At 36.1% G+C, this 12,225-nt stretch overlaps 1 protein-coding gene across 8 annotated transcripts in view; it reads right to left on the bottom strand.

Moving 5' to 3' along the window:
* Nucleotides 1–12,225, bottom strand: part of RNF180 (ring finger protein 180) — a 299,183-nt gene that overhangs the window by 130,825 nt on the left and 156,133 nt on the right. Inside the window, exon 6 of one of the 8 annotated variants that reach the window (XM_067031027.1) lies at nt 2,893–2,944. The exons of the other annotated variants lie outside the window; for them this stretch is intronic. Within the exon in view, the coding sequence (XP_066887128.1) occupies nt 2,924–2,944 (21 nt within the window). The 3' untranslated portion in view covers nt 2,893–2,923. Of the gene's footprint in view, nt 1–2,892; nt 2,945–12,225 lie in introns of those variants that run through there. 8 annotated transcript variants of the gene reach the window in all.

Genomic DNA, 12,225 nt, shown 5'->3' with positions numbered 1-12,225 from the left:
GAGGCAACATGCATGAGAATAGTAGGAAAGTGGAGACAGAGTTAGAGTCTGCATCCTTGATTGCACAAACTGACAATCTCTAGACTTGTATGAGAAAAATAAACACTGACCTGTCAAGCTCCTGTCAGTCAAGTTTCTCTTACTTATAGCTAAAATCACAATAACCATCTCCACCCTGTCCACTTCCTACCTTCCAGATGCAACCATCCCTGAGTAAACAGTGGTGAATCCTTTCATGCTTTCTCTTGGCTCATGCAAAACATAAAAGCACATGTGCACATAAATACTCTGCTGTCACTTTTCCCATTAACCAACATATCATTGTATCTCTGCAAGTTAGTAGATATTGATCTTTTAGTCTTTTTTCTAACCTACATACACACATATTTTACATAAATAGGATGAACTGCTTTTTATATTTCAATTTTTTTCTCTCTCTCTTTTTTCCCCCCCGCTGGCCTGCCCCCTCCGTGCTCTCTGTAGACTTGCTCCTCCTCCCACTTTCCCCTGTCTTATTTCTTGTAGTGTTCCATCTTGCACCTTATCATTTCCTCTGTGAGGCCTGATCACTGTCCTTTTATTACTCTACCCTCTGTAAACATTCTACCTCTTCCTTTATGAGCCTACTCTTTTTATACCTTCCATAATACCTATATTGACTATCTACATATGCCCCCCTTTATTACATTTCTAAGACCCTTGTGGGCATGGATTATGTTTTATTTATGTTTCCTAATTCCAGAACTTAGAGGGAAGAATAGAAATAGGAATCAGGGAGATAAGCGGAGAGAAAATTTAAGACAAGGAGACAATTTGGGGAAATCATGGAATTTGTGGATGAGGCACCTGTCAATCTGACTGGATGACAGCTTTTCCAATAAGAAGTAGGAAATATTCCTTGAGAGCTAAGGTGGGTCATTTGCTACTGGTCAGGAATGGGCAAAGTATAGCCTATGTAATAAATACGACCTGCTATCTGGATTTTTTTGTAACTATAACTTCAGTGGAATGCAGACATGCTCATTGGTCTATGTATTTTTTATGGCTATTTTTGTGTCACCATAGCAGAACTAAGTAGTTGTGACAGAGACTGTATGGTCAGCAAAGCCTACTACAGTACAGTCACTGCATGTCAGCCTGAGATGTCTCATTATGTTCCTGAATGGAATATAGCATTGCTAATTTCCACCACAATCAACAAATATTTATTGAGTAAGCAAAGCATTATTTCAGGCCTTGGGGATTTTCTTAGTCTGCTTGAGCTGTGATAACAAAATACCATAGACTGGGAAGCTGAAACAATAGTCATTTATTTCTCACAGTTCTGGAGGCTGGGAATCCAAGATCAGGGTGCTAGCATGGTTGGGTTCTGGTGAAAAACCTCTTCCTGACTTGCAAACACCCATTTCTCATTGTGTGCTCACATGGCCTTTCCTCTGCAGGTGTGGAAAGAGACCTCTTTCTCTTCCTTTTCTTATAAGGCAGCCAATCCTATCAGGTTAGGACACCACCCTTATGACTTCATTTAACCTTAATTACCTCCTAAAAACCCTATCTTCAAATACAGTCACAGAACGGGTTAGACCTTCAAGGAACGAATTTTGGGGGGATACAATTCAGTCATGGCAGGGATACACAAGGCACTAGGGATGTTGTGGTGAACATATGAAGCAATTAAGTCCTCTGAACTAATTCTTTAAAAAAGAAAAAAAAATGTGAAGAGATAGTTTCAAGAATGTGAGTGCTAAATGGCACAAAGAAGCAATAATTAAGGCATGGTGTACCAAGGTCCTGAGCCAGAGTGGTTGTGTTGAGAATTTAAGGCATTTTGAAAACAAAATCAGCAGAAGCTAATTCTCATTTGAATGGAGGACACACTGGTTTCATAATTTTAGTTTTTTTCCTCATAAATCTTAAAATCTCTGAATTCACAATTTCATTTTGATTTGCATTCCCCTATTTCTTTTGAACACTTTAAAAAGAAGTCAAAGATCTTAGTTTCTGACTTCCAGGCAGGTGAGAAGTCCCATTGGGCCATGACAGAAAGAACACAGCTCTTTATCAAAAGCCATTTTTAAGCCTCCAGCAACAATCCCTACAACCATCAATCAGTTCCAGATCCACTAAATCTAGTTACTTCTAAGCCACAGCATGTCACACATTACTTTAGAGAGCAAAGTGGTCTTTATCAGTCTTCTCTCTTCTTTACTGAACCTCTTGGGCTCTTTTCTTGCCTTATTACATTCTCCTTAATTTTCTTTTGTTTCTCTATCACAGAAAAACTTTTATATATTAATTAAATTTGTTCCAAATATTGGTTATACATAACCCTTCTTCTCCATTCAGGCAGAAACAGATAATGTTCAACTGCCTCAAAGAATGGATGACACAGCAATATGTAGATAAAAAAGGAATTAAATTATTAAATATTTGGTATTTGAGTTTCAAAAGCCTAGGATTCTGAGTATAAATGATAGATTTAGAAAACCTTTTTCCCACTCCTCCTATCTCTTTATACTCAACACATACTAGATAAAGTTTTTATGGGATTGGAGCAAGAGCCTACTGGATCTCCAAAAAGGTACTCTACAACATGTTCACCTCAGCTTAAAACTGGGAGGAGGATGATAGGACAGAAAATACCATCAGGTTTGGGGTCTGTATAGCAGGAAACCTGTAACTTCCAATCTCTAGAATATAGTCTAAGGAGGAAGCAAGGTCTCAGAAGTGTCTTACGCTTAGCATGGTAAGGGAGCAGCATAGGATGGCATTTATCTGGCACTAGTAGACAGTAAAGATCTTTCAGTCAATACAAGAAAGAAAATAAATACCTTTCTTTCTCAGTCTTTCTGAGTATAAGCTCAGTAGGTATCAGTAAGGCCAAATTCCACCCCACCTTCAACATGCTGACACTTGGAAGGTTCTAGAAACTTAGAACATAGACCTAGAGGTAAAAAGAGGAGAAAGGCTTGACCGATTAAGATTTAGTTTCTAGCCTCCAATAGAAAGAGGGCCCAAAATAGAAATTTAAATTCATTCATTTATTCAACAGATATCCACTGTGTACTTACATGTACAAATAACTTTTAATAAAAAATAAAGCTACATTCTCTGAATATCTGAGTTTGTGGATTATGAGTCATTCTTAGAACATATTATTCACTTTCTTACCTTTTCCTTATATCATCAAATTTCTTCACATACACGTGAAGTACATCTACTTTTCTCTAAATCTTATCTATTGCATTTATCTCATACCTGACACAAAGTCCATGTTATGTCACAGAAAAAGTTCAGATATTAAAGTTACCAGAAAATCACATGATTAAGAAACAGCATATGGAAGTTACTTTAAATATAGACATATATATTACAGAATTCTCTTCACTCCTGATTCTTAAAAAAATGTAAGTTTTTATAAATGTCATTGTTGTGTCATAAGAATCTGTATTTCTTGTTTCAGAATGACTCCAAATTTGCATAAATACGTATTCCAAATTTGACAGTTTTGGACTTCTAACATATGCTAGTGCTAGCTTCCATATCAGTCATCAAAAATATATTTTAAGAAACAACTGGAAAAGTTTCTTACATCACCAAAAAAGATTCTTGGTCAATATGAGGAACAAAGCAAATGCAGTAAGTCTCCCTCCAGTACTAATTAAGTAAAAATGTTAGACTAACTGTTCAAAAACCTAACACATATGTTGCAGATATAGCTTGGGAGTCAAGATTCTAGGCTCTATGTATAGCAGTGAGCTAAAAAGGCTATTTGGTCTGAGGAATGTAGTACAGAAGCCAGCTAATCTGGACAAAGAATTGGCAGGATACCAGCACTCCAAACCTGCACCATTTGAGGTCTAAATTAGCACTTCCCAAGAAGCTTGGAAACCTTAAATAGAGAAAATAAAATAAGTCCTATACTAGTGAAAGCCACAGCAAAGTCAAACACCAAACTGGCTCCACGGGGTTTCTTCCACAACTCAGGGCCCTTGAGATTCACAGAGAAACAACTCCTGCTGAAGATAAGCTCACAATCAAAAGTTACAAAGTATGTCAGAAAACAAACTGTCAATTAGAAAGTATTAGTAGATGTATGAATGGGAAAAATTCACTTTTAAAAAACTACATACAACTGAGAAATATGTAAGAAACTTCAAAATAATTGTGTTTAAAAAATTTTAGGGACTTCCCTGGTGGCACTGTGGTTAAGAATCCACCTGCCAATGCACGGGACATGGGTTTGATCCCTGGTCCGGGAAGATCCCACATGCCATGGAGCAACTAAGTCTGTGAGCCACAACTACTGACCCTGTGCTCTAGAGCCTGTGAGCCAAAACTCCTGAGCCCATTTGCCACACTACTGAAGCCTGTGTGCCTAGAGGTCATGCTCCACAACAAGAGAAGCCACCGCAATGAGAAGCACGTGCATTGCAACGAAGAGTAGCCAGCCCCTGCTCACCGCAACTAGATAAAGCTAGTGTGCAGCAACAAAGACCCAATGCAGCCAAAAATAAATATAAATTAAGTAAATAAGTTTAAAAAATAAATTTAAACATTTTTTAAAGAAGAATATAGTTAATTAGACAACAGGATATTATAAAAATATAATAATGTAATAACTTTGTATAGTGTATAATGCACAAAAATACTGAATCACTACATTGTACATCTGAAACTAAATAATATTGTAAGTCAACTACAATTCAATTAAAAATATACATATAGGGCTTCCCTAGTGGTGCAGTGGTTGAGAGTCCGCCTGCCGATGTAGGGGACATGGGTTCGTGCCCCATCTGGGAGGATCCTGCATGCCACGGAGCAGCTGGGCCTGTGAGCCATGGCCACTGGGCCTGCACATCCAGAGCCTGTGCTCCGCAATGGGAGAGGCCACAGCAATGAGAGGCCTGCATACCGCAAAAAGTAAATAAACAAACAAAAAAATACATATATATATAATAAAAACAAAAAGTGAACTTGAATAAGAATCCAAATGGAGACTGTAAATATGAAAAAAGTAAGGTTAAAGAAGATAGAATTATCAAATTGGAAAAATTGCTAAAGGTAAATACAGAACAATTACTCTAAGATTCTCAACTTATTTTAGAGAGGGAAGATAGAAATTTCCTTCTAAAAACAAACTCATAGAAAAAGAGATCATTATTTATGGTTGCCAGAGGAGTTGGGGGAGGGGTAATTGGATGAAGGTAATCAAAAGGTACAAACTTCCAGGTATAAAATAAATAAATACTAGAGATGTAATATACAACATGATAAATACAATTAATACTGCTATATGTTATATATGAAAATTGTTATGAGAATAAATCCTAGGAGTTCTTATCAAAAGGAAAAAATATTTTTTTCTATTTCTTTAGTATTGTACCTATATGAAATGATGAATGTTCACTAAACCTACTGGGGTAATCATTGCATGATATATGTGAGTCAAATCATCTTGCTGTATACCTTAAACTTATACAGTGCTCTATGTCAATTATATCTCAATAAACCTGGAAGAAAAATATAAGAGACAAAAAAAAAAAAGAAAATTCCTTGAATTGAATCCTTCCAAGTATGGAGTAAGGTTATAAGGAATTTTAGAAAATCATCTAATTCAGCACTAAAATCAAGGTTTCTCTAAAAATCTCTTTCAAATAATATACTACATATTTCTCTAATAATTAAACTGTATTATACTCTTCTACATTGGCAGTCCATAACTCTAGTGTCAAATCTGTGGGAACAATTCTGGTTTTTTTTTCCTGGCTAACTTATTAAGTCACTGACTGGCTCTCTCATATGACTATCCTAAAACCTTTGCCATTTGCCATTCCTTTCAAATTCTTCCTGGATCTACAACTTCTCTTTCTCTAATGGCTTCTCACATTAAAAATAAAAAGAACCACACACACACACACACACACACACACACACACACACACACACACACACACACAAAACCCAAACACACACAAAAAACAAATTCCCTTAGTCTTGCAATTTGATCCAGCTACTACCTTCCCTCTCTCTCCTTCCTGTCACAGCTAAACTTCTCAAAAGAACTGTCTCTACTTTTCATCTAACTTGATCTGTTGGCAGATTGGACACTGTTGTTCTCTTCAAAATTTTAAATATCTTGAAATATTCATCACTTATCTTGTATGATTTTGTCTGTTTAGGTTTGCCTTTACCATTTGTCCTAGAGTTCTCTCTGTTCTTCATTTGTTTTTTTTTAGTTTTGTTTGTTTGTTTTTCTTTTTATGAGTGTGTGTGTGTGTGTGTGTATGTTTCTTTGTGTGATTTTTGTCTGTTTAGTTTTGCTTTTTCCATTTGTTTTGGGGTTTTATCTGCTCATGTTTTTTTTTTTTTTCTTTCTTTTCTTCTGAGCCATGCAGCTGGCAAGGTGTTGGTGCTCCAGCCAGATGTCAGGCCTGAGCCTCCAAGATGGAGAGTCGAGTCCAAGACATTGGACCACCAGAGACCTCCCAGCTCCATGTAATATCAATCAGCGAAAGCTCTTCCAGAAATCTCTGTCTCAACACTAACAGCCAACTCCACCCAATGGCCAGCAAGCTCAAGTGCTGGATGCTCCATGCCAAACAACTAGCAAGACAGGGACACATCTCCACCCATTAGCAGAGAGGCTGCCTAAAGTCATACTAAGTTCACAGACACACCAAAAGACATGACTGGACATGGCCCAGCCCACCAGAAGGACAAGATCCAGTACCACCCACCAGAAAACAGGCACCAGTCGCCCCAACCAGGAAGCCTACACAAGCCACTGAACCAACCTCACCCACTGGGGGCAGACACCAAAAATAAAAGGAACTACGAACCTGCAGCCAGTGAAAAGAGGACCCCAAACATGGTAAGTTAAACAAAATGAGAAGACAGAGAAATATGCAGCAGATGAAGGAGCAAGGTTAAAAACCCACCAGACCAAATAAATGAAGAGGAAATAGGCAGTTTACGAAAAAAAGAATTCAGAGTAATGACAGTAAAAGATGATCCAAAATCTTGGAAATAGAATGGAGAAAATATAAGAAATGTTTAACAAGAACCCAGAAGAACTAAAGAGGAAACAAACAATGATGAACAACACAAAAAAAATGAAATTAAAAATTCTCTAGAAGGAATCATTAGCAGAATAACTGAGGCAAAAGAACAGATAAGTGACCAGGAAGACAGAAGAGTGGAAATAACTGCTGCAGAGCAGAATAAAGAAAAATGAATGAAAAGAATTGAGGACAGTCTCAGAGACATCTGGGACAACATTAAATGCACCAACACTCAAATTTTAGGGGTTCCAGAAGAAGAAGAGAAAAAGAAAGAGTCTGAGAAAATATTTGAGATTACAGCAGAAAATGTCCCTAAAATGCGAAAGGATATAGTCAATCAAGTCCAGGAAGTGCAGAGAGTCCCAAACAGAATAAATCCAATGAGAAACATGACAAGACACAAATTAATCAAACTATCAAAAATTAAACACAAAGAAAAAATATTAAAAGCAGTAAGGGAAAAGCAACAAACAACATACAAGGGAATCTACATAAGGTTAAAAGCCGATGTTTCAGCAGAAACTCCACAATCCAGAAGGGAGTGGCAGGATGTATTTACAGTGATGAAGGAGAAAAACCTACAACCATGATTACTCTACCCAGCAAGGATCTCATTCAGACTCGACAGAGAAATTAAAACCTTTACAGACAAGCAAAAGCTAAGAGAATTCAGCACCACCAAACCAGCTTTACAACACATGCTAAAGGAACTTCTCTAGGTGGGAAACACAAGAGAAGAAAAGGATCTACAAAAACAAACCAAAACAATTAAGAAAATGGTAAAAAAGATATTCCATGCAAATGGAAATCTAAAGAAAGCTGGAGTAGCAATTCTCATATCAGACAAAATAGACTTTAAAATAAAGACTACTACAAGAGACAAAGAAGGACACTACATGATGAACAAGTGATCAATCCAAGAAGAAGATATAACAATTGTAAATATTTATGCACCCAACATAGGAGCAATTCAATAAAAAAGGCAAATGCTAACAGCCATAAAAGGGGAAATCGACAGTAACACAAACAGAATAGGGGACTTTAACACCTTACTTTCACCAATGGACAGATCATACAAAATGAAAATAAATAAACACAAGCTGTAAATGACATAACAGACCATGTAAAATTAGTTGATATTTATCAGACATTCCATCCAAAACCAACAGAATACACCTTCTCCTCAAGTGCACATAGAACCTTCCTGAAGAGAGATCTTATCTTGGGTGACAAATCAAGCCTTGGTAAATTTAAGAAAATTGAAATCATATCAAGGATATCTTCCTACCACAAAGCTATGAGACTAGATATCAATTACAGGAATAAAACTGTAAAAAATAAAAACACATGGATGCTAAACAATACACTACTCAATAACCAAGAGATCACTGAAGAAATCAAAGAAGAAATAAAAAAATACCTGGAAATAAATTACAATGGAAACATGATGACACAAAACCTACGGCATAAAGCAAAACAGTTCTAAGAGGGAAGTTTATAGCAATACAATCCTACCTCAAGAAACAAGAAAAATCTCAAATAAACAACCTACCCTTACACCTAAAGTGATTAGAAAAAGAACAACCCCCAAAGTTAGCAGAAGGAAATAAATCATAAAGATCAGATCAGAAATAAATGAAAAAGAAGTGAAGGAAATAATAGCAATGATCAATAAAACAAAAAGCTGGTTCTTTGAGAAGATAAACAAAATTGATAAACCATTAGCCAGACTCATCAAGAAAAAAAGGGAGAAGATTCAAATCAACAGAATTAGAAGTGAAAAAGGAGAAGTAACAACTGACACTGGAGAAATACAAAGGAACATGAGAGACTACTACAAGCAACTATACGCCAATAAATGGACAACCGGGAAGAAATGGATAAAGTCTTAGAAAAGTACAACCTCCCGAGACTGAGCCAGGAAGAAATAGAAAACATGAACAAACCAATAACAAACACTGAAATTGAAACTGTGATTAAAAATCCTCCAACAAATAAAAGCCCAGGACCAGAAAGCTTCACAGGTGAATTCTATCAAACATTTAGAGAAACGCTAACACTTATCCTTCTCAAACTCTTCCAAAATACAGCAGAGGCAGGAACATTCCCAAATTCATTCCAAGAGGCCACCATCACCCTGATACCAAATCCAGACAAAGATGCCACAATAAAAGAAAACTACAGGCCAATATCACTAATGAACATGGATGCAAAAATCCTGAACAAAATACTAGCAAACACGATCCAACAGAACATTAGAAGGATCATACACCATGATCAAGTGGGGTTTATCCAGGAATGCAAGGATTCTTCAGTATATGCAAATCAATCAATGTGATACATCATATTAAAAAATTGAAGGATGAAAACCATATGATAATCTCAATAGATGCAGAAATAGCTTTCAACAAAATTCAACACCCATTTATGCTAAGAACTCTCCAGAAAGTGGGCATTGAGGGAACCTACCTCAACATAATAAAGGACATATATGAGAAACCCACAGCCAACATCACTCTCAATGGTGAAAAACTGAAACCATTTCCACTAAGATGAGGAACAAGAAAAGGTTGCCCACTCTCACCACTATTATTCAACATAGTTTTGGAAATTTTAGCCATGGCAATCAGAGAAGAAAAAGAAATAAAAGGAATACAAATCAGAAAAGAAGTAAAACTCTCACTGTTTGCAGATGACATGATAGTATACATAGAGAATTCTAAAGATGCTACCAAAAAACTCCTAGAGTTAATGAATGAATTTGGTGAAGTAGCAGTATACGAAGTTAATGCATAGAAATCTCTTGCATTCATATACACTAACAGCCAAAATCTGAAAGAGAAATTAAGGAAACATTCCCATTTACAGTTGCAACAAAAAGAATGAAAACCTAGGAATAAACCTACCTAAGGAGACAAAAGACTGGTGTGCTGAAAAATATAATATACTGATGTAAGAAAGTAAAGACTATACAAACAGATAGAGAGATATACCATGCTCTTGGATTGGAAGAATCAACATTGTGAAAATGACTATACTACCCAAAGCAATCTAGATTCAATGCAATCCCTATCAAACTAGCAATGGCATTTTTCAACAGAACTAGGACAAAAAATTTTACAATTTGTATGGAAACAAAAAAGACCCTGAATAGCCAAAGCAATCTTGAGAAAGAAAAACGGAACTGGAGGAATCAGGTTTCCTGACTTCAGACTATACTACAAAGCTACAGTAATCAAGACAGTATGGTAGTGGAATAAGAATGGAAATACGGATCAATGGAACAGCATAGAAAGACCAGAGATAAACTCACACACATATGGTCACCTTATTTTTGATAAATGAGGCAAGAATATACAATACAGAAAAGACAGCCTCTTCAATAAGTGGTGCTGGGAAAATTGGACAGGTACATGTAAAAGAACGAAATTAGAACACTACCTAATACCATACACAAAAATAAACTCAAAATGGATTAAAGACCTAAATGTAAGGCCAGACACTATCAAACTCTTAGAGGAAAACATAGGCAGAACACTCTAAGACAAAAATCACAGCAAGATCCTTTTTGACCCACCTCCTAGAGAAATGGAAATAAAAACAAAAATAAACAAATCGGACCTAATGAAACTTCAAAGCTTTTGCACAGCAAAGGAAACCATAAACAAGACCAAAAGACAACCCTCAAAATGGGAGAAAATATTTGCAAATGAAGCAACTGACAAAGGGTTAATCTCCAAAATATACAAGCAGCTCATGCAGCTCAATACCAAAAAGACAAACAACACAATCCAAAAATGGGCAGAAGACCTAAACAGACATTTCTCCAAAGAAGATATACAGATTTCCAACAAACACATGAAAGAATGCTCAACATCACTAATTATCAGAGAAATGCAAATCAAAACTACAATGAAGTATCACCTTTCACTGGTCAGAATGAGGTATCACCTTACATTAGTCAGAATGAACATCAAAAAAAATCTACAAACAATAAATGCTGGAGATGGTGTGGAGAAAAGGGACCCCTCCTATACTGTTGGTGGGAATGTAAATTGGTACAGCCACTATGGAGAACAGTATGGAGTTTCCTGAGAAAACTAAAAATAGAAGTACTGTATGATTCAGCAATCCCACTCCTGGCCATATATCCAGAGAAAACCATAATCTGAAAGGATACATGCATCCCAATGTTCACTGCAGCTCTATTTACAATAGCCAAGACATGAGAACAACCTAAATGTCCACTGACAGAGGAATGGATAAAGAAAGTATGGTACATATATACAATGGAATATCACTCGGCTATAAAACTGAATGAAGTAATGCCATTTGCAGCAGCATGGATGCACCTAGAGATTATCATACTAAGTGAAGTAAGTCAGACAGAAAGACAAATATATCACTCATATGTGGAATCTAACTTAAAAGAAAGAAACAAATGAACTTATTTACAAAACAGAAATGGATGTACAGATATCAAAAACAAACTTATAATTACCAAAGGGGAAACGTGGAGGGGACAAATAAATCTGAAGCCTGGGATGAACACACACACACTAATATATATAAGACAGATAAGCAACAAGGACCTACTGTATAGCACAGGGAACTCTACTCAATATTCTGTGATAACCTATATGAGAAAAGAATCTAAAAAAGAATGAATATATGTACATGTATAACTGAATCACTTTGCTGTACAACTGAAACTAACACAACATTCTAAATCAACTATACCCCAATAAATTTTTTTTAAAAAAGAAAACAAAACAAAGGAGAGAAAGGGCATGTGAGAGATAAGAATGGTATGAACAAGGCTATGAACATAGGAAGCAGCAATTTGGATGTAGGAGTGCAACAAACATTAGAGGAAGTAATAATAAATAGATGTGGGTTGGGAGCAAATGTCAGCAGAGAATATACAGATAGGTTTTTGTCCCCTCCCTACAAATACCTAAGACATTTGGAAATTTATAACAAAAATGGAAAATAAAAGTTGGAAAAATAAGTGGAATGTCATGTACACTAAGAAAAGGAGCAAAGAGTTGAATACAAACACTTCATTCCTAATTTATAATGTGGCTGGAATAAGATAAACTCTAAAGACTAGTACTATAGTTAGACTTCAACCTACAAATAACAAGTACTCAGATGCTTT

Source organism: Kogia breviceps, chromosome 4 (genome assembly GCF_026419965.1).
Source record: "Kogia breviceps isolate mKogBre1 chromosome 4, mKogBre1 haplotype 1, whole genome shotgun sequence".
NCBI lineage: Eukaryota > Metazoa > Chordata > Mammalia > Artiodactyla > Physeteridae > Kogia > Kogia breviceps.
Note: the sequence above shows the minus strand (reverse complement) of the source record. Positions and strands in the feature narration are given on the sequence as shown.